The sequence below is a fragment of the Vanessa tameamea genome, chromosome 20 (genome assembly GCF_037043105.1).
Source record: "Vanessa tameamea isolate UH-Manoa-2023 chromosome 20, ilVanTame1 primary haplotype, whole genome shotgun sequence".
NCBI lineage: Eukaryota > Metazoa > Arthropoda > Insecta > Lepidoptera > Nymphalidae > Vanessa > Vanessa tameamea.
Genome location: NC_087328.1, coordinates 798,335 through 821,203, shown reverse-complemented (window position 1 = coordinate 821,203; position 22,869 = coordinate 798,335). Strand labels below are relative to the sequence as shown.

At 38.2% G+C, this 22,869-nt stretch overlaps 5 protein-coding genes across 7 annotated transcripts in view; 2 read left to right on the top strand and 3 right to left on the bottom strand.

Annotated features, from left to right (window-relative positions):
- The window catches only part of LOC113403823 (regulator of G-protein signaling loco), a 91,890-nt gene extending 87,530 nt beyond the window's left edge, over positions 1 to 4,360 (bottom strand). For all 3 annotated transcript variants that reach the window (XM_026644438.2, XM_026644440.2, XM_026644439.2), the window contains exons 1-3: positions 3,770 to 4,360; positions 399 to 1,912; positions 61 to 267 (exon numbers count right to left, since the gene is read on the bottom strand). In XM_026644438.2, coding sequence (XP_026500223.2) covers positions 61 to 267; positions 399 to 1,912; positions 3,770 to 4,175 — 2,127 coding nt within the window. In that variant the 5' untranslated portion in view covers positions 4,176 to 4,360. The remainder of the gene's footprint in view (positions 1 to 60; positions 268 to 398; positions 1,913 to 3,769) is intronic.
- Positions 4,361 to 4,659: 299 nt separating this feature from the next.
- On the top strand, positions 4,660 to 10,758 carry LOC113403824 (nucleolar complex protein 3 homolog). The gene is made up of 13 exons (XM_064217972.1): positions 4,660 to 4,798; positions 4,875 to 5,152; positions 5,917 to 6,137; positions 6,513 to 6,745; positions 7,239 to 7,404; positions 7,791 to 7,911; positions 8,052 to 8,265; positions 8,537 to 8,725; positions 8,857 to 9,038; positions 9,247 to 9,455; positions 9,865 to 10,043; positions 10,158 to 10,363; positions 10,525 to 10,758. Exons 1-13 carry the CDS (start codon positions 4,793 to 4,795, stop codon positions 10,718 to 10,720), a joined length of 2,400 nt encoding a protein of 799 aa, XP_064074042.1. The 5' UTR covers positions 4,660 to 4,792; the 3' UTR covers positions 10,721 to 10,758.
- Positions 10,759 to 12,009: 1,251 nt separating this feature from the next.
- On the bottom strand, positions 12,010 to 17,259 carry LOC113403838 (caldesmon). The gene is made up of 13 exons (XM_026644453.2): positions 17,060 to 17,259; positions 16,578 to 16,761; positions 16,146 to 16,241; positions 15,538 to 15,623; positions 15,285 to 15,471; positions 14,824 to 14,958; positions 14,583 to 14,671; positions 14,212 to 14,327; positions 13,401 to 13,750; positions 13,181 to 13,314; positions 12,888 to 13,029; positions 12,555 to 12,769; positions 12,010 to 12,310 (listed from the first exon to the last, which is right to left on the bottom strand). Exons 1-13 carry the CDS (start codon positions 17,110 to 17,112, stop codon positions 12,163 to 12,165), a joined length of 1,935 nt encoding a protein of 644 aa, XP_026500238.2. The 5' UTR covers positions 17,113 to 17,259; the 3' UTR covers positions 12,010 to 12,162.
- Positions 17,260 to 19,030: 1,771 nt separating this feature from the next.
- Positions 19,031 to 20,687, top strand: Trs20 (TRAPP subunit 20). The gene is made up of 3 exons (XM_026644467.2): positions 19,031 to 19,297; positions 19,612 to 19,761; positions 20,106 to 20,687. The coding sequence occupies exons 1-3, from the start codon at positions 19,208 to 19,210 to the stop codon at positions 20,283 to 20,285; spliced, it is 420 nt and encodes a 139-aa protein (XP_026500252.1). The 5' UTR covers positions 19,031 to 19,207; the 3' UTR covers positions 20,286 to 20,687.
- On the bottom strand, positions 20,424 to 22,671 carry LOC113403848 (uncharacterized). The gene is made up of 4 exons (XM_026644465.2): positions 22,472 to 22,671; positions 22,156 to 22,401; positions 21,023 to 21,169; positions 20,424 to 20,800 (listed from the first exon to the last, which is right to left on the bottom strand). Exons 1-4 carry the CDS (start codon positions 22,557 to 22,559, stop codon positions 20,742 to 20,744), a joined length of 540 nt encoding a protein of 179 aa, XP_026500250.2. The 5' UTR covers positions 22,560 to 22,671; the 3' UTR covers positions 20,424 to 20,741.
- Between the last annotated feature and the right edge of the window lie 198 nt (positions 22,672 to 22,869).

Below are 22,869 nucleotides of genomic sequence, written 5' to 3'. Positions count from 1 at the left end.
CAAGCTTCTCACGCCGACTTAGAATTTGAATCAAACAAATTCTATGTGCCTAGGACTGACCTGCGCGTCCCTGAGGTCCGGCTCGCTGGCGGCGGCGGGCAGCGCGCCCGCGTCCCCCGCGCCGCCCGCGCCCCCCGCGCCCGACACGTCCCCCGCACTCGCACTCAGCGACTTCCGCTCCCTCTCCCGCTGTCTCTGTCTGTCCGCCTTGCCCGTGAGGATGTGCCGGGTCTTACTGAGAATGTTCAGCGGTTTCGATTTTCGAATCTGTAAATGTAGAATGAAAGAGTTTTTTTTTAATATAAAAAAGATTTACAATTATATATATTATCCTTTGTTACCTCTTTATCAATTGCAAAAAAACATTAGTCGAGAGTATAATGATTAAAAAAAAATACCTTGCATTTAACAGTTCCAGGATGGAGAAACTTGCCGTCGTCTTTATCTATAGGTGCGGGAGGATCCCTGAGCCCGCATACTAGCATATCATCCAGAGACGCTTGCAAGTGTTTCTTCCGAGCCGGTCGTGTGTCCTCGTGACTCCGAGACGAGTAAACAGATACAGAGTCGACACTCGCCTTACTCGTTCCGGATATAACCGTAACATTCTCCACCGACTCAGTCGACTGGTAATCGACTCGGTGCTGCCGTTCTTCGTATATTTCAACGGAATTAAAAGTCTCCGCAACGCGATCTATTTCATCCATTTCTAGATGTGATGGAATGAATTCGTAATGACCCTCGTTCTCCGTGTACACCTGATCGTACACCGCTCCATTGAAGCTCCTCGAACTGGATGGAACGTTGCCGTACACATTGTTGTAGTTGTACGTATCCTCGTCAGTCCTGTTGTTCAGTTGACGCGGAAGATCATTAGCGTTCAGAATTACATCATCTAAATTTAAAGGCCGTCCTTGCCCACCAAATCCGTCGACAACAGGCGTAGTATTCGAGAGAAACGAACCGTCCGCTTCGAAGCTACTACATCCAACTAAGCCGAGAGGCCTTCGCGGCATATCCTGGCGGAAACGATTCGGTGCCGGTTGTTGTCCAGCGAAATCGACGACTAATATCCTATCTGCTATGTTACGACAGTCGTTATGAAAGCCGATGCCAGAGTCGCTGTTGCTCGACGTTGTTGTCACCTCGCTGTGATTGCTTGGCTGTGGAGAATTCGCTACGAACTCCGGGGGTTCTATTCGTGCCTCGTCTCTCGGTCTTCGATCTCGTGGACCTCTTATCACTGGCCGATTGCATCTCGAAAAATTTCCCAATGCTGGACTATCTCCTTTTACAGCTAACTTCGATATCTGCTGAATCGTAGGACTAGCACAATCGTCTGGTGGCAGCGAGTACATGCCTCGTATGACACCGACAACATACTCCGCAGATGGTGGAAATTCCAAACAACGTTCTGCAACCGGATCCCTAGTGCAGGACACTTGAAATTCCCTCGCTCTTACGCAATGAGCCTCGTGTTCAGCCATACGGGGATCGACGGCGAACACGTGGCAACTGTGCGATGATTCCGCCTCTAAATCAGTAATCTCAGCTGCTGTGACGAGTCCAAAAAACCTCCTATCGGCATCTGAACCGCAGCCCGCGTAAACGATTCTCTCTCTTTGATATTGAGCAAGAACTTGACCGTTCGGTCGTCGAAGAAGCAAAGCGTTTGGAAGCACGGATAGTAATACGGGAGCAGCTGTGCGTCTTTCTTGTCTTAGTTTACGTACAGCGGTGCGCACGTTACCCGGAGCAGCACTCGGGGAGGCCTGTGGTGTCTCTATCGTTCCCAAATACCCGACCACAGCGCGACATTCGAGTCTGGCGATGTGACTTGGCGTGAGTTGTGCACGACTCAGATTCTGCAAAATTTCGTTGACACTCGATGTACTCGGAGCTGCTTGGCAACCTGAAAATTTATTTGTTACTGTTATAATAATCTGCAAAAAAATAAATACCCAGAATAGATTCGCTCAAACATTAAACCAACTAAGTTATTTTTGTAATGTCACTTATGTTCCTTATAAAACTAGTTCAAACGCTCATCAAAACAAATGCACTTTAAAAATATTGATTGTTACCGGTAGAAGAACTAGTAGTAGAACAACTGATGAGTAGACACCAGGCAGACTTCCTCAAAACAATACCAGAAGTAAAACTGAGCTTAGCTCTACATTATTGAAATCAAATAAGCAATATCCCAAGGATAAAATTGTTGATTTCGTTAGTCCTTAGTTATAGAGCTACTTTTATTTAACATTAATTAACAAATAAAACCTAAACTATTTCAAAAATGTAAATTTAAACAAAAACAAAAAAAAGTGCAATTAAAAATGCAATAAACCATAGCGGCGGTGCTAGCAAACTTCTAAAAACAGTAAGTATGTTTACGTGCAATGTAGGAAGGTGAGTAGTGCAGTGAACATTGGTGAAATATCGACTACAGTGTGGACATTTTTTGCGTATCGCTCACGCGTTTCCGAGTTTTGTATACGTATTAGTATGTAGTAAAATTTATTTACTGCCAAAATAATATTGTTCTGTTTCTGACAGATTTTATTCTCTCTATGCTCATAATATAAACTGAACTAAAGCTGATAATGTTAAGGGATACTTTTTATATAATGATTTTTTTTTATAATGAACCATGAGTTCACACTATAATTGATGACAAGCTGATGCTCATAATAATTATGATTAAAGTTTATGCAATTTGAATTTCGAATTCAAACCAATTATTTCTTGACGTGATCCAGAATATGAACCCATGAATACAGCAGATCTTGTTTTCTAGACAGGACTTTCAATAAAAATATTTTAAGCAGATGCATTATTTTAATAGACTGTCCAAGAGGTAAAACTTTCCAAGTCAAATCAATAAAATCAAATATTATAATGAAATGAAAGATGAGGTTTATTATTCTAAATTAAATTTCTACAATAAATTAGTCAAACATAGAGAAATACATTCATCTATAATCACAATAAAATGAGGAAAAATGATTCTAAAGATGAAACCTGTAAAAACTAAAAACATTACATTGCAGGCATAAATGAGCAAATATAAACACACTTACAAAAACTCCTGTTAATAAAAATCCTGAAAAGATAAAGTGATTTCAGATTTAAATTTTTACTGAAGCATTCCTAATACACAAATGATTTTATGTCACACATGTCTGAAAATAAGTCTATTGACCTTGCAAAGTCAATAACTTGGTATATCTCTAAAAGTGGTCCATAAACATCTACATACATCCACATTCATTAGATATTTCATATTTTCATTTAAAAATATATTATAGTCAAATTATATGCCTATTAAGTGTTATATACCTATTAAGTGTTTGAAATTGTATCTGTCATTTTATCGTATTCTTGTTTTAAGTGCTATATTTCAAATACTGTGGTGTATCGATTAAATAAATAAATAAATTATGCTGAATTTCTCCATTTTCATACAGGATTTATAAATTTAACTGTATATGATTATTTTATGCATATGGTTGATTAAAACAAGTAATAACTGAGTTTTTTGCCCTTTCTTCTGGGTATAATTTACATTCCTCACGAGTGGTATCTTTAAGCTTTTGTAAAGTAACTATTCTAGTGCTTAATAAAATTTACTTAAAAGTAATTTATTTATTAAATTATGGCACCTTTAAAATATTATAATAAATTATATTTATACATAAAACATAGAATAAACACGACATTCTTGAATTCATTTCATAATGAATAATAAAACATTTAAAATTTTTATCACCTGGATGATGTAGCATGGCTGGTTGCGGTCTGCGGCGCGGAGGAGGGTATCTTCGTCTTGTTCTTGCTCGCTCTTCAGGTTCTGTGTCTTCCGTATCTGTCGGCGGTGATTCTCTCGGCGCCACACTCAGTGCTATCGGCCCAGGGGCTGCTGCGACAAGTCGAGCGACAGACGCATGTGGAGCTCTAGCTACACTCGCTCCGTCAACAGCTAGTAAAGCATCCCCAGCTCGTAGTCCGGCTCTTTCCGCTGGCCCGCCAGCAGCAACAGCCGATACCACACAGGGACGCTGCCCCGCTATGGTAAATCCGAAACCACCAGGACCCCTTACAACTATCACACGTCGCTCCGTGGTCCGTGATAAAGCTGCTCTACGGCGTCTCCGTCTTTGCTGTTGAGGCACCATCGCGAAAACTTTTCACTGATTATAAACTTGGATTCACATTACAAAAGGCTTTTTTTAGTACTTTTCTTCAATAAAACTGATATTAAATTGTTGAGTTAGGCGTGCCAATCGATTATTCAAAGTAAGGAAACTAGAAAAACAAGAATTTCAAAGCTCAAGAAAGTTTCGAGGTCTTTATAACAGACTTGACGTTTAGAAAGTTTGAGTACGTTCAAAAACGGCGTATAGGCACAACAAAACTTGTTTTTTACTTTTCACGCATTAGTTCACTAGGTTATCAACATTTAGCAAACGAACTTTAATAGTTCCGGTACCATATTCTTAAGAAAAAAATATAATTATTAACTTTATTATATACATACACAATCACATATCTTAATAATATAAAAAATATGCAAACCGTTGATTGAAAATATTCTATAACGTCAAGCATTTACTTCACAGCTTGTTTAAGATCGAAACGTAAATATCAAGAATATTAACTGTCAGAAACGCATGCTTTTATTAGTTGTCAAAAGTAATCTCAAGTGACAAGAGAACTCACGTTGATAATTTTGTATTTTCATTATATTAAAAAGTTTTAATTTATTTATAATACTAAAAACAAATATAAAATAATGGCGGTACGTATTTAAAATATTTCTGATTTGTTTTGTGGTATATTTACAGGTTAATAAAATAAATTTTATTTTTTTTCAGAAAAAAGGCAAAGCGAAGATTAGTAAAGTTAAAAGAAACAATCAAACTACAAATAAAATGAAAAAGCAGGGTAAACTAAAGCTGCAGAGACACAAAACAAAGGTACAGAAACAGAGGCAACCGACACAAAATCAGCTGGAGTATAGCAGTGAAAGTGAATCATCAAGCAATGAATGGGCCGATATGTTGGACGAGGATGAACAGCAGTACATAACTTCTAGACTAGCGAAGCAGCCCCAACTCTTATCTAATATACCTGATAAAGAGCAGGAGAATAAGTGAGTATCAAATCATATACATTACTTGATACATATAGACTATGCTTCAAGCTCAGATTATAAAACGAAAGACAATTTTTTTTTTATGATATCGTTAGGCGGACTAGCAAGTTGGCCACCTAATGGTAAGTGGTCACCACCGCCCATAGACAATGACGGTGTAAGAAATATTAACCATTCCTTACACCACCAATGCACAACCAACCTTGGTAACTAAGATGTTACATCCCTTGTGCCTGTAGTTACACTGGCTCACTCACCCTTCAAACCGGAACACAACAATACTGAGTACTGCTGTTTGGCGGTAGAATATCTGATGAGTGGGTGGTACCTACCCAGGCGGGCATTCACAAAGCCCTACCACCAAGAAGACAGATGGACAAAACATTACATAGAAGCAATAAAATTGAATACAGCAATGACTAAACCTCTTTGTCATAAATGATAGTACTATGAATATGACACTTTTCAAAAATAATAAGCACAATAAACTTTAGTTTTTCTCAAGTAGTCAGTGTAACTAACCTTACCTAACCCATCACCTCTTCCTTTGCACTTTCGTGCAATCGTAACTGTTTGTTTAACTTCAAAGCTTAATAAAAACTTTCTGCTTTGAGCAAAAGCTGAAGGTGGATTTTGTGACTGAAGCAGAAGATTAGGTGACTATTACTTTACACAATTGAAGCTAATCATTCAACAAGAATTATAAATGTATTAATAATTGAATAATGCACTTTACTAATTTGTATAATTAATTAATTCAGACGCGGATCCAAACGTAAAAGAGGTAAAGAGAAGTTACCAAAACCAGCCAAACCTACCAGAAGCGCAAACAGTGACAGCGGGGCTGAGAGTGACACAGACGACACGGACATGGAAGAGAAATATGAGAAGGAACAGGCTGAACGACCAACCAAAAAAATTAGATCTCTCTTACCTATAAAAACTAAATCGGGAATCGAGGAAAGGATGGAAGAATGTGAAGGTACATTTTTCTATGATAAGTATGTAAGATGTTCACCGTAAACTATGTGGTTCAAGCAGAAGTGTAAAACACACTAAGAGATAAGGCTTTAATTATTGGTAGCAAATTTAACTTGTAATTTGGCACAATGTTGTGCAGTGTCACTGTGTAATAAATGAAAACTATTTTTTTACTTGCCTTTTTGTATCTGACATAACTACTCAGCACTAAGTGATCTGTTTTTTGGTGCTTTCTTTCCTAGTTCTTATGCCATGGTGCATACATTTTATCCCAAACAAATTATATTGGTTAATAATAGTATAAACTTAATATATTTTAAAGTTTTTATGACTGACTACCTATATTATGTTGTAACTTATAATCCTGATTATGTAGAATCTGAAACAGAGCAAGAAAATGAACAGCAAGAAGAAGAAAAATCAGATGAAGAGGAAGCAGATTCTGAATCGGATTCTGGCATGGAAGTCACAACTGAGGAAGAACAGGCAGGGGACAAAGATGTGATCACCACAGTTGAATTAATGGCCCAAAGACGTGATAGGTTGAATCATGAGAAGCTCAGAATAGGAGCTCTTTGCTCATCTCTATTGGAGAGTCCAGAAAAAAAGGTGGTTTATTTTTATTTGTGTCTTAATCAAAATATTACTACATATTTAAAATTTTATTAATTATAACAAAGTTAACATAACCTAGAAAAATAACAAATGGATTTTCATATGGTTTTCACTAATGGAATGAATAATTCATGAGGAAGGTTTAGTTGTATTATAATTGATTAGGATTCGTGTAAATTGGCTGAAATATGAGGTTAACTGTTGAACATTTAAAAAAAAAAAACATACTGACTTATTGGCGTGCTACCCCTAAACCAAAATAGTTATATATATTACAATATAAGGATAGCTTAAATTGCTAATCAACTCATGATAATTCTATCAAGATATATGGATTAAGTAATATTTTTACATCACTCACTTTTGACAATAAGTTTTGGTTTTAAAGCTATATTATTCTTTATACTGCCAAATTTAAGAAAAATTTTCGTCAACATTACCCATATGATTACATAAAGAAAACTAATCAATAATTTAATTATTGCAGTTGAAAAACCTGTTCCCAATTCTATATCTGATGGACGAACGACTGAAAGACGGTGCGCAGAACCTGATCTCAGTGCGTAAGCTGGCCACTATCTCCGCTGCTGAAGTATTCTGCGACATCCTGCCCGACTACAAGATACGTCACCAAGATTATTCCGATGTTAAATGTTAGTGTATAAATTATTTAAGTAATTATTTATACTATTATAAATGCTTTTTCTGACGAAAAACAAACGAAAATATTGACTATCAATTTCTAAAACACAAGTGATGACGCGGGCGAGTTCTAGTTATTTTTTTACATCCATATATTTTGTACTGTTCAATATGCCTAATACTTTTAAAATGAGTTTTAAATGTGTTTATTAATTAAATGTATAAATGCATGTCCATATATGGGTGAGTAGTTACACACTAATACGTCTCCTTTTGTCATCAATAATTTTACATTTGAAAGAAGACAAAGTATAGTTTAAATACTACCCAATGCTTCTTAGTAAGACGTTTGTATGTTAAAATGAAATCGTTTGTAAGTTGTTTTCTTTGTTTCCAGTAAAGAAGGACACACTCACACTGTATAAATACGAAAAGGAACTGTTGGAATTCTACAAGAGATATCTGCAGAGATTGGAGAAAGCAGCGAACGTGTTCAGGCGCAAGAAAGGTGATAACCGGTTAGTCGCGCTTCTGTTATTTGCATTAGTCTCCTTTTGAGGGGGAACTTCGGAGCTGACTCTAAAACGCTGCTTCAATGGGGCTGGGTGGTCGGTCATGTCACTGACCACACAGATATGTGCAGTATCATCGGTTGCAGGGCGGCGGAGGGCGCGGCGGCGTCGCTGGCGCTGGTGAGCGTGCGCTGCATGTGCAGCGTGCTGGCGGCGCGGCCCGACTTCAACTACGCGGCCAACATCGCGCAGAGCCTGGTGCCGCTGCTGGCCGCCGCCGACGCCCGCGTGCGCGCGCTGGTGGGCGCGTGCGCCGTCGCCGTGTTCGCCGCCGACCGGCGCGGGGAGATCACGCTCACCGTCAGTACGCGCGTGTCATCGTCCGTGTGCTCGTTGTTGGCAGTCGAACGATATGCCTTGTTCCTTAAAGTTTTTTTAACAAATTACTTGATTTTATAGATCGGCAAAGTTAAAAAAAATCTGCAAAATTTTACTTTTAATTAGGATCTAGGACTCGCGGAGTCGGTAACTTGACGCTTGCAACTTAAACCCTGAACCGCTTCGCCGACGCGGCAGTTGATCCGTTAAAGACGGTTTATAAAATTGATAAAACATCACCATTTCTCCACAGATCGTTCGTCTCATCAACCAGCTGGTGAAGCGTCGCGGCGATCGCATCCATCCCTCCGCCCTGGAATGCCTCCTCTCGCTGAAGATCAAGGACGTGGACCTGGACAAGGAAGCCGATCTGCAGAACAAGAAGCGACAGGAGGAGAAACACAAGAAACGAATCATCAACTTATCTAAAAAAGAGAAAAAGGTAAAAAATGATGCAGTCCGCTGGTGCTGGCTAACGAAGCATGTACTAATCGAAAGTAACCTTTTCATTTGTTTTATAATAAGTGATCAAAAAAGTTGTAATGCTCCTCATCCATTCGGTGTCTGGTCCAGCGCGCGAAGAAGCTGAAGGAGGTGGAGCGCGAGCTGCTGGAGACGCGCGCGCAGGAGAGCGCCGCCGCGCGCCGGGCGCTGCTCGCCGACGTGACGCGCACGCTGTTCCACATCTACTTCCGCCTGCTCAAGGCCGCGCCGCGGGCCGGCCTGCTGGCCGCCGCGCTCACCGGCCTCGCGCGGTGCGTGCTCTCCCTAAACTGTACTCGTTTGAACCTGCCCACTGGCAGAATGGAGTATTTTCTCGGAAGCGGAATACTAAGAAAGCAAAAATATAATAAATCGATACCTCGGAGCTTTTTACGTATGAGGAGTCGGGACTGACTCGAGGCATTCCGTAATGGTTTTTTTATTGGTAACATCAGGAGACGTTCGTCTGGTCGATTCCAGGTTCACGCACGTGATCAACCTGGAGTACTACTCGGACCTGGTGGCCATCCTGTCCCGCTTGCTGCGCGACGAGCACGTGGGCGCGCACGAGAAACTGCTCTGCGTCAACACCGTGCTGAGCATCCTGTCGGGCGCCGGAGATGCGCTCAACGTGGACCCCGCGCAATTCCACGCGCACCTCTACCACAGCCTGCTCTCGGTGCACGCCGGTACCGCATAATAAACGCATTTACGCCTTTTACTGACTCGCCGATGCACCGAAATACCCACTAGTGGTCAAAAACCAGTACCGCCTCCCTCGTCTCTTTGGCCCTCCCAAAGACTTGACTGACAGGATCGTTTGCACATACTACCCTGACGCCCCGCTGGATGTCCTGACCTTCCTGGGCCAAGGTTCTCCGTTAGCTAGGCCTCAGGTACGGAGATATCGAACCGAGATGTCCTCGAGATCTTCAGTCTAAGCATTCTGTTCTTAAGTTTTTTTTATATATGTTATAGTTTTGGTAGAGGTTTCCTTAGAATTTTCTTGACATACGTCGTCTTGTCAACGACATACGTCATAATGAAGTACATCCCAAAAAGTACTCAGCTGAGACCCACACCCCGCCCCGCCCGCAGGCGGCACGAGCGGCAGCGCCCGCTGCGCGTTGCAGGCGCTGGGCGCGCTGGTGGCGCGCGCGCGCAGCGTGCCCGCGGCCGTGCTGCAGGCGCTCGCCAAGCGCCTGCTCAGCGCCGCGCTGCAGCTGCCGCACCACGCCGCGCTGGCCGCGCTCGCGCTGCTGCACGCGCTGCTGCAGGTGCGCCCTACGCCTTACTTTGCCTTACTACCCACCGATTGAGACCCTGCGTTATCCATCATTCCGTTGCACGTCTACTGTAATACGTGCATTGAACGAAACTATGTCCTCCAGCAAAACAAGTCGCTCGGCTCGCTGTTCGAGACGGAGGAGGTGGTGGGGTCGGGGCGCTACGACCCGCTGCTGCCGTCGCCGGAGCACAGCGGCGCGCACTGCGCGGCGGCGCACGACGCCTGCGCCCTGCGCGCGCACTACCACCCGCACGTGCGCCACCTCGCCACCGCGCTGCTCACGCGCCGCTCGCACGACCTCGCCTCGCTGTGCGTACCTCCAACTTTAACAACCTCTCCCACTACACCTGCACTCTAGTTTGTCCCATATATAGATGCCACCGGTGGTACTTATTTTGTGCACGCTCCTCTAGTTAGTTACCAATTTTACCCTTTATTTAACCTTTATGTAAAAGTAATGATTATTTTAGAACGACCATGCAAATACTGGATCAATACGACTCGTCGCAGATGGCATTCAAGCCCCCCATTCCGGCGCCCAAACCCATCGATCCCACCGCCAAGATCAAGTCGGGCCAAGGTTGGGCGCAGAGCGACTTCAAGACTTACTGCACTGATATTGAAAATAGTGTTCAAATGAGCTTTAGTGAAAATATTGTGAGATGATTCCTACAGTAAATATAGATAAAAAATAGTTTGTTAATTTCATTTTGTATTTAGTTTTTTTAATTTAAATTAAAAGGTATAAATTACACAGCCCAGGGCAAAAGTAAAATAACTTCTTCAAGCTGACTTGACACTCGACTTATACTTTTAAATTTTGTATCTTTACAATTTCTACGTGTTAAGAATATTAAAAATGATAAAGATACGCGGAAATAAATATAATTACTACAAGAATATTTGCTTTTTTTTTTAGATTCCCGACATTGTTTAAATTTGTTTTTAAGTTTGGTAATTTTATTAATAACTGCAGTCATCATTTAGGACCTGACAACCATTTGAAAATATTACTTAATTCAAACAGTACCTAATCATATTATTTTTTCAATATTAGCTTCAGAAGCTGATTTGTATAATTTTAGGGCTGACACACATACGCGACTCAACGCTAATTCGGCGACTTTCGTATTACAGCAAGAAGCGACTTACATCGCGTTTTCGGCGATGTGACGTCACATTTGTTAATGTAGACTATTTTTTTAGAGCTAATAGAGTATATTATATCAGAGAGCTCGTAGTTTCCTTACTTATGTTTTTTTTGTATACAAGGTATTAAGTAATAACAAGTTTTACGGTTTCAACATTATTAGAACGTTTGCGACGATTACAGGTCACTTTAGAATTAGGATCAATACATACCGGGAAATCAGCGGCGAGGCGTGCATTTTCAGTGTGAAAAAATTTAAAACTTTATCTACATAATTAGGAGATCAAAATCGCTTGAAAAGTTCGAAAAGGGCGCGCGGCGCCCGCGGTGGCGCGGTGTACGTCCCGTCAGCGGTATTGTCCGGTACTGATTTTATTGCCTCCTTATGTAAGTTAGTCTTAAAACTGCTATTTATATATATATATATATATTTTTTTTTATTAACTCCATAGTTTGTGTGTATGTCAAACGCTCTACATATTCGCTAGTTCTATTTATTCGCTTCATGAGATTTGTTAAGATACAGAACCTGTGAACTAGTATTATAAAGTTAAATTTTGTTTGTATGTAGGGCTAATATCTGGAAGTAATACCTAGTAATTCTAAAAAAACTAGTAGACAGCTACAATATGCCCCTGTTCAAGGTATAAATTATATTTATATCCTATAATTTCTTTAATTAATAAACTGCACCCGTGCGAAACCGGGGCGGGTCGCTAGTAACTCATAAAATGTTTTCATGTTGGCAAAATAGATGCAACATCATAATAATTTTTATTTATAAAATAAAAACAAACTAAACGCATACAATTAATTATTTATTTACATTATTAAATATGAAATAAACATTCTTCCCGGCGAATTAGCTCAACAATTCTCATTAAAACTTACACAAACAACATTATGTAACCTTAATATAAACATTTGGTGATATCAACTAATCGTTGCACAAGTTGCATCAGTGGCGGCCCAGCTTGTCGTTCCAGAGCGCGAGGTGGCCGAGCGCGAGCCGCAGGCGCCGCTCGCGCGCGCTGTCCAGCAGGCGCTTGCTTTCGGTCCTCTGGCTCGCGATGTATTGCTCCATCTCAGCCAGCCGCGTGCGCCACCTGGCCGTTACGAATTCATACGTACACTACTAAACTGATCAAAACTTTATAATGCGGTGTTTTAGGTACTGCTTTAATATTTATTACTCGATGTACTTTTAAAGTTTTAATATGAGGAGAGTCAGCAACATATTTTGGGTTATTATTTTAACAGATATAAAAAACCTAGTTACTGCTTTGACTTTCAAAATATTTGTAAATAAATAATAGTATCTGAAGTTATTTCCTTCGATTTCCTACTTACTCCAAATCCTGCTTTTCCCAGAACTCCAGTTCGCTGTCTACTCTCGCATACTCCTCTTGACATCCCCGCAGCTTCTCCAGCCTTTCGGCCACCTCCAATTCCTCGGCAGTCCAAGCGGCAGCTTCAGAAGCCTCCTTGCTCAATTCTGCGTCCAGCGATTGTTGCTCGCGTTGAACGTTCGATTTCATCTCTGCAATTTTTGTGCGAGCCTCCTCCTATAATTTTGTAAATTAAATTATACACATCAAATTAGAAACTTTTTATTAAATCCGTCACTTTATTTTGTCATTTCGTTGAGTTGACTACAATATAGTGTAGGTCGGACACACTCACGAGTAGCAGTGCGCGTCGGCGAGCGAGCGCAGAGCGTGCGCGTGCGCAGTCGGCGCGTGCTGCGGACAGACGTGCGGCCTGCTCGCGTAGCGCCTCCACTGCCTCGCACAGTCGCGCCGCGCACTCCGCTCCCATAAGTTCTCTGCACAGACGCGAACGGTATTTGTAGATATATATATATATGTACGATATAATATGATCAATTCAATACCAATTTTTAATCCCAGTCCGCCACAGTTAATCTTTGACAAAATCTTAATAAATAGCATAGGCCTAATGCGCGCCGAACTCACTTCTCGTCGACGGCGAGCCCGGCCAGCTCGGGCAGGTGCGCGGAGAGATGTATGAGTCCCTGCTTGTATTCAACGCAGCTGTCCAACGTTTTCTTCTGCCACAGCGCCAGCTCCGTCTCCTTACTCATCACCATCTGATATCGGTAAAAATATCATAGAGTCATAATCTAGTAACGATTAGACACAAAGTGGCCGGAGTCCAGGCCGCGGTCGCCGGTACCTTCGCGATCTGGTCGGCCAGCGCCCGCTTGGAATCGTGCACGCGCGCCGCGTAGTCCACGTCGTCCAGCAGGCGCGCTCGCTCGGCCACGGACAGCGCCTGCGCGTCCAGCTCGGCGCGCACGCGCTCCAGCTCGGCGCCGGCGCGCTCCACGTCCCCGTCGACGTGGCGCGCGGCGTCGGCGTGCTGCAGGCGCAGGTCGCGCTGCTCGTGCGCGCGCTCGGCCTGCTGGCGGCGCGCGGCGCGGGCGGCTCGCAGCGCCGCCAGCAGCGCGTCCCGGCGCGCCGCGCGCCGCTGCTCGTCCGCGCGCGCGCTCTTCTCCGCCTCGTCCTCCAGGCACGTCTCGTACTCTGACAGTTATCGTTAGTAGAGCGAATTGCATATAGTATTATTGACGGCTCGCTGCCTGGGGTTAGACCGGCATGATGTAACGTTGTTATACTAATATTATACTTTTGGAGTGATAACTTCTTATGGGAGGGTAAACGGCTTCGTTACGTAACACATCTCAGCGACAGTCTATCTGGCTTCCCTTTCTCTCACGCATACGCCAGCGGTAGGCAGGCTCCTCTCTCATTTTAACTTACTGTGCTAGCCGTATTTCAGACAATTTATCACTTCTGTCGGGCGTATCGAGAAGATTACGTATTATATATCGCTACCTTGGCTTAGATGGGCGAAATAAGCTCGGATAGCCATATTATGAAGTCAAGTAGATTTGTCCTTTATATTAAGGCAACAAAAATGTACTCAAACATTTTATCTCTAATACTTTTAATACTGAAACCAAAAATACATTTGTAATACCAACTTTTGATAACTTGCTGCAACTCCGCTATTTTCTCCTCATCGTTTCCGAGGAGTAATTTCAGATTCTCCAAGTAATCCTCATTCAAATCTTCAAACTGATGTCCTGGATCTTGAAACCTATGTAACAATATGTTTTCATAAAATATTTTACATACACATACAAACAATGTTAACCAATGTTTAAAACATATCTTCTAATTATTTTTATATAAATTATTAATCATTTCCCTGAGCATATTTCATAATTTTGAATAAATGCAATTTTTTTTTCTCTCTCTCTGTTGGTTTACAAGCAAATAAACCAACAAAATCATACTTATCTATAATATAAGGAAGATAAGAAGTACATATTGCCCTTACAAGTACACTTACCTGATCCAGCACTTGTAAAGGTAGTCGCGTCGAAGACAAGCCAACTCATCTTTCCCAACATAGAGCCATTCATCTAGAACTGGCATTTCCTTTAAAAAAACATACATATTTCAAAATTAACCATATCCTGATGGTAGTAATTATAATATAATCAACATTGACCTCATTTGCTCAGACACATATAATTATATAGCAACCACTCCCGATGCAGACGAAAAGCAGACATGGCAAGTACACTCACGATGTGCGCGACGAGGTCCAGCAGGTAGGCGATGAGCGCCAGCGCGTGCGGGAAGGCGTGCAGCGTGTTGACGGTGCGCAGCCACGACTTGGACACGGCGCCCGGGTACAGCAGCCGCTTGGACAGGTGCGGCAGCTGCCACACACCACATCGTTACTGCTTATATCTCAGTAGCCTATGCTTTTACGAGCACTATTTTTGTTCATTACCGATAAATCTTTCTGCAGAAAAATGCTAACAGGTACTATTTTCTCATATCAAATTAAACTTTAACTTTATATTACAAACTAGAATCAAATAAATGTATCATAAGTTACTGGGAGCTCTTTATATGTATTTATATCTATCTATAATTGCATGTTTTTGTTGACTTTAGGTAACTGAGATTCATAATATTTTTTTAATTTATTAAAAATATGTTAGTAATTTAAAAGAGTCCAACTAGCTCGCTAGAGTAGTACCTTGGTGACATAGTTGTCGGAGGAGAGCTTGGCGTCGCGCGAGACGGCGGCCAGCAGCGCGCCCACCACGTCCACGAAGCGCGCGATGGTGAGAGGCCGCAGCAGCCCCGCGCCCGCGCCGCGCGCGCACAGCGCCTCCGACACGCGCGCGCACTCCGAGCGCTGCCACGCCGCGCTCGACAGCGGCCTGCACAGCCTCGCGCTCAGCACCGCGGCCCGCCCGCGCCCCCGCCCGCGCACCCCCGCTACTCACCGCTGGTCCTTGATCGTGACGAACGCGAGGGCGCGCTCCAGCGACGTCTGCCAGCTGCGACTCGAGCGGTCCTCCGATGGTGTTCTCTATGTGATATATTAAGAATTTGGCTACACCGTTTGAAACTAAATGCAATGGTTACATATTGATCGGTTTTAAAATGTACTTCACACAGAATTCAATTTTAATAATCCTTTTTAAATTAATATATGGATATATATTGATTTATAATGATTTTAAGATACCCTTTTTATTGAGTTCCTAGCTACAACTAATTTTATCTTACTGTGCTGTAGTCGTCTTCAAAACCTATTTTAGAAGTAGTTAGGTATGGTTTTGATATTGCTAGTGAAAGCACATGTTGCATTTGTTGTGTATTCTGTTACCTAACAGTATTGGACTGAATTATTAAACTACGAATATTGGCAAAGTGCTAACAAAGTATTATAATTATGGTATGTGTGGTCATACCATGCATGAATGTATTTAGAATGTTTACCTTAAATCAAAGTTGAAAGTATTTTTTAAGACTTTTAAAGGCTTGATTCCATTGCTCTAAGATAAATAATAATATAATTATATAAATAATAAGCAAAAGTACTACATACCACTGGGGTAGTGGTAGGTCTAGAGTAATGTGTTGTTCGAAGAGGTGTGGTGGTAGCCTGTCCATATCTTGACTCCCCTGTCTGAGACCTTGACCTCTGAAAAAATTGAATATACTATACACATTTTTAAATATGATAATCTTAGTTTTCAGTGTAAATGGACAAAATAATAATAATACTAAATATGGAAATGCTTTTATCAGGAATTTCAAATATATCTAGACTAGACTAATATGTGTACACTAAGGGACTACATAGAATGCTTATATTGAAGGAATTTATAAAATTCTTATTCTCTTTGAGCTGGGAACTTTTCCAGGAGAAAGTTTAACAAGTCACCAATCCCATGATCAATCTCCATCACAATTCGAAGATTGATTTGGAAATGCATAGAAGATAAATAAATATAAAAATGTTAAATTTATTAATTACCCCATTTAACTGTAGTTTTGTAGCAGAAGCCTCTCTGCTCAAACGAGCCCCGAAAGTTCCTCTCGCGGGCTCTGCGCTACTAGAACGATGTCCAGCGGTTGATGGCCGACGAGCCTCAGTTGACAACCTGTCTGTAGAGCCGGGACGTCGTGGTTTCGGTAGTAACGATGGCTTGCCTTCCAGTCTACAATAATGATAAATAAACACTAACGATGTTAAAGATCATTATTATCATTCGCATTTATCATTTATTGCTTAAGAGTTCAGTGTATTATTTGCATATAAAACCGTTTGACGGAAGTTTAGGGCCGAGGGCCTACCTATCTCCAGCCCTTCGTAAGGATACTTTTGCTAGTAATTTCCAGCCACATTATGAGGTTCTCGAACTAATTTAAAGTGAACTTTATTAATTAGCTTTTAAGTGAAATAAACAAGGAAAGTACTTTTATATAATTGTATTAATTAATCTGTAACTATCTTACCTTGATTTTCGAATAGCTGAAGATTGTCCAGTAACATATCTATTTGACATCATTTTAGCTTACTTACAAAATTAAATTAAATTTAATTATTTCTATTTATAAGTTGTAAGAATTTTAGAGATTGTTTTGTTTTCAATCATAACATAATTCAAAATAATAATCTCAACGAAATAACGACTACATTCAAACTTGACATTTTCAAATTTAAATAATTACATATTTTCATGTTGCCAACTTTGAAGAATTATTAAGGTCCGTAAACACTAGCAACAAAAACTTACTTATGACTAAAGTATTTAATTTTTGGCTAAATGATATATTTACAGGATAGTGTAAGAAGGAAGTAGAATAATTACCATGGAACTATGCCACATGGCCGTGAACGGTAACTGTATTTAATTTGCATTATTAAGTTTATATACGTAATAGATATATATATAATAAATTAAAAATCAATATACTATAAAAATATTTATTTTATTAAATAATTTTGAATATATATCTGTACATCACACTATTTGTTTTGGAGTATCTTCTCGATTTCAATTACAACTTGTGAGAATGTTGGATCAATCAAACATAACTTTACAAAATTTTGAAACTCCTTTGGCAACATATGATTTGAATTTAAATTCACTATAAATGAAAAAATGATATTAATTTAAAACACTGAATTTAAGTTACTAAAAAAATATTACATATATTAGTAAATGAATACTATAAAACAAACCTTTGCCATTTACAGCATCTTTAATGACATCCTCTATTTTACGATATTTTGTTGTTATCTTAGTTTTCACATTCACTGAACCATAAGTCACAATGGGAAAACGAGCACTTAATTCTTGAAGACATTTTGGAAAACTGTCTTTTAATTGAAATTTAATTTTTCTTACCTGTATTCATTTTATTTTAATTATACATAGGTTTAAGAGTATATAATTCTCCTACGAAAGACATATCATCATTTAATATATTCCTAACTACATATCACTCTTAATTTAGACACATTCCAATTTCAAATCAAACTATTTTCGAATCACAAATATAAATATTATGAGAGTGGTTTAAAAATTGTTTCGAATCGGTTATTAAAAAGAGTCATTGTGCGTTTCTGTCAATAATTTCTCAGCAGCAGCCGCCGAAAATATTTAAAGCCTTAGGTTCTGCGACGGAACGAGACGTGTTAGGTTACGACCCATCGGATTGTGATAGCGAGTGCACCTGAGTCTCCTGCTAGTCTGCATTGAGATTTTTTTTTTATCATTACAAATGATATAAAACTCACATCTTGTCCGACATTATTAACTATTAATATTAAAATATCATCCTTAAGAACGCCCTTGAGTTTTTCATTAACACTTAAGGATTCCAGTATTTTATTCCCTGAAGTAATTAAAATCTGGTCAAACTGTATTCTTAGCAGAAGATATGTCGACTTCGATTCATATTTAACCCAGTTTCTGCTCTGCCACATTCTTAAATTTTTAATAGGATAAGTCATATCACCTGTAATTAGTAATTTATATGATGTCTTTCCATTAATTTGGCATTTCTGAAAAATATAATTAAAAATAACTTTATTACATTAAATTAACACGTTTCGTTTGTATGTCAATTTTTATTACATATATTTTATTATTTGGCGCCAAATTTATCGTAAAAAATTTTTAATGTTATATGCTTGAATTAACTTTAATCATTTAAATAAATCAACCTTCACTTCGTAAATAATAAAAATAGAAAAAAGCAAACGACTTTTTTTTACTTTTTACATCACAGTAATTTAAGTTATGTAGAAAATTATAAACAGTAATACATCATATAAATATTTAATTATTAATGAATATTAAAAATGTGGCTGGGTGAATTTAATCATTTGCATTTTTCAAAGGAAACAATTCGGCAAAAGAACTTGATTTTTGTCAATTGTCAATATTCTAAAAAATACTATATAGACTTCTAATTGTCAGTTGTCACATTTTGACACTTTTGATAATAACAAAAACTGAAACTCATTAAATTAAGAATTAATTTATGAAAACAAACGAAATGGAAATATTATGAAATAGTTATTGTAACGTTTTAGTGCTAACTTTATTAATTACATGAACAATTAAGTTTGGAGTTATTTTTCGATAACTAAATATGGCAGGAACATATTACTTTGTAATAGTGGGCCACTCGGACAATCCTATATTCGAAATAGATTTCATACCCGTCACCAAAGAAGTAAAGGTAAATTGTAATTATCTGTATTCATATTTATCAACACGTATAGTTATCATGAATACTTTTATACTTTTTTTTAAAAATTAAGTTGGCACTGTAAAATGGGTCACCTGATGATAAGTGGCAACTTGCTTATTGATAGTCAAAAATCTACCACCGGTTCGGAATTTGACACCTCGGACCTGAGAAGAACCGGTGAAAAAAACTCAGTGGGATATTTTTTTTTTGTCATTTTGCATGTACAATAATAATTATATTTTAGTTATTTACAGCCTGGAACGCCTGGAAATATTAAATGGACTTAAATATTTTATTTTCAGAAGGAAGACAACAGACACTTGAATCAGTTCATAGCTCATGCAGCTCTTGATTTAGTTGACGAGCATATGTGGAAGGTCACCAACACATACCTTAAGTCTGTTGATAAATTCAATCAATGGTTTGTCTCTGCATTTGTCACTGCTAGTCAGGTATACAATATTTCTATCAACTATTTCATAATGATTACTTTCTTATGTCTCACTGTTAATCTGTATATACAATCACTGATACCTATTTAATAAGTTCAATTGACATATAAGCTGACACCGATATTTAGTTAAATATTACTTTAATATTCTTTAGTATAATAACATTTCAATAATTATGAAAGTATTTTAAACAAAAAATAAATTCATATGGTATAAAAAAAAATCTAAGGAGACTTTTTGTTCTAAAATATTTAACCCAAACTATATTTATTGATTGGGACAATGTTATACACAGTTTTCTTTTTAACTTTAATTAAATTTGTTATTTGTACTGATTATTGTAGATGAGGTTTATAATGGTACATGATGCACGCAATGAAGATGGCATCAAGAATTTCTTTACTGATGTTTACGAAACCTACGTAAAACTTCTCTTAAATCCATTCTACAAAGAGGACACTATTATAACATTCCCAGCATTTGAGAAGAAAGTTCAGCTACTCGGCAAGAAATATTTAACTTAAACTTGATTATAATGTATGTTAAGAATATTATTTTGTCATTGAGTCAATAATTGGTATTCTAAAACAATTATTTACTTTAAACTTTGAAAACAGATACTATACAAATTAAAAAACTGTACAATTTTGTAAAGTTACTTATTTTAAATTCAGAAACATTAAAACAACCACTTTGTTACAAAACATTTATTAAATAAAAAAAATACTGTTCATATAAAGCTGTTGAACTTATGTTTAAAGCTTTTGAACAATCCAATTATGTTAAAGGCAATACGTAGCTTTTTATAAAACAAAACTCATCTTATACAAAAATGTTATCATATATTTAAGTTATATTTAAACCAAATGTAAATATGTAACATTGTTATATTATAATTAAGGAATTAAATTACTGAAATAATAATAGCCATTTGTTTATTATAAATATCATAAGCTAACACAATAATTACACCACTATATTTAGAAAATATCAGGAAAGCAAAGATCGTCGTCTGGAATACTCTCATTTGAAAAATCATCTGAAAATTTTAAAAAATGACATTAGTCTTCATAAAATGCAAAGGCCTGTTATTATTATTCATTGCTGGTAAAGAGCATAATATTTTTATTTTAAATCTATTATATTTTTTAATGTTTCCTTAATTTCAAAATACTCTTAGGTCTTTTATTGAATATAACATGGTTTTTTTAATTATTACAAGGCCCTTTGTTCCAATGTATAATAATATTTTTATATTTACCTGTAAAGAACTCGTCCTGATAGGAATAATCAAATTCCAAGCTGTGGTTTTTGATTATAGGAGGGGGTGTGTTTGGTGGAGAAACTGAATTCATTATTTCTGGCTCCGGTATAGGAAGAAAGTCCAAAAGATCCTTGTGATAATTATCTGGAAAATCAATTTCTTAACATTGAATTGTTGCGTTTTAGTAATCGGCTGCAGGAGCGGTGGGTAGAGGGGCTGTGGGGGAGGCTTTGGGTATTCTCCCTATGCTCTGGTACCATTCCCATCATGCGAATTTGCTTCGTTCCCGAGATATTGGCAAAAACTAATCTTATAATTCTAACCTCAAATCAGGCTATTTATTAACAATTTCGAAACTCAGTGGCCTTCGGCGCTACGGGATGTGCAGCACCTTTGCCTTTTGTTACAGCAGGCGGGTGCTGCAACCCCTTCGTGCCTCTTTTTTCTTAAAAAACACTCTAGGGGTAAGACTGACAAGACCATATTGATTCAGAGTTAACAGAGTCGGTATTGTGTCAATTTTATACAATGTGTGAATGTAGGAATGTGTAAATCTAAGCTTCCTAGCAAAATTACGCGAGTCAAAAAGAAACAACGAACGACATATTTAAATATGAATAATGTCAAAACACATTCATTTAGCGTTTTGACATATGACAAGGACCTTATGTATATTGCATCCTTGTCGAACTTAAGAAAAATAGTTACTTATCCTGCTCTTATAGTGATATTACGATCTATTTGACATATTTCCGCGTGTATAGGTTATGATAGGTTTTCTTGATTTTCTCGAAAATGGTGCAGTTTCGCAGGACGCGAGTGGTATTGTTGTAATCAGGGACCAATTCTCTAACATATACAACAATTTGTTTCCCCAAAATCGTGGAGGATTATTCTAAACCCAACCCAATCGTTCTATTCTACCACTGCAGTAAAACTATATAAGTTTATAACAAAGAAAAATGATTAAACTGTGTTGTAGAAGCAGGTGTTCAATAAATGTTATTATTACCCTCTCATTGTTAATGAAGCGAATACTGACATCATTATGAAATTGACGATGAAAATAAATTGTAAAATGTAATATTTAGACATTTAATTTCAAGACCAGAGTAATTAATAATACTTGCCATATTTATATGAAGGCTTCGTGAATTCAAGCTCAGCAAAACTAAAGCTTTTGTCATTAATGTTTGTGTCTGCGTCGTTATATATAAGTGAACCAACGTTTATTGTCCGTGGAGTAAAGACCTTCCGTAAAGGAGTACTCTGCAATGCTTTACCGGTATTTGAAAGAAACGATTTCTTATTTTCCCCTTTTTTCAATGGCTCATTTGGCTTGATTGGCCCAGACGACACCGTTTTCCCCATATTTTCTATAAAAACAAAGCATTTTTAATTAATAATGTATATATTAAGGGACAATAACGCGCATGTTTTTCTTACCAATATTAGATAACGGCTGCCGTGAAACATTTTTCACAGCTTGTCTTGTTATATGATCGCCGAAAATATCAAAAAGAGATTCAGCCATATCGTCAATAAAGAAAACTATGTTAATTTTTTAAAGCTTTCTTTAAACTTAAATCACATTCAGAATTCACATGTAACGTTAATTTTTAAACTACAATAATATTTAAATTATAGTGTTGCAAGTTGCAACTCGCAGATAATAATTATCAAAATATTAATTAACTTTAAGTTGACTGAACTTTTGATAGTATAATTAAAGATAAATCAGTAATGAATTCTTATATGCTGCTAGAATTCTTGCTACCATTTCACGCGGTCAAGATTTATACGGTAATTATTTTTAATTCATATTTGTATATATTTAAGGAGTT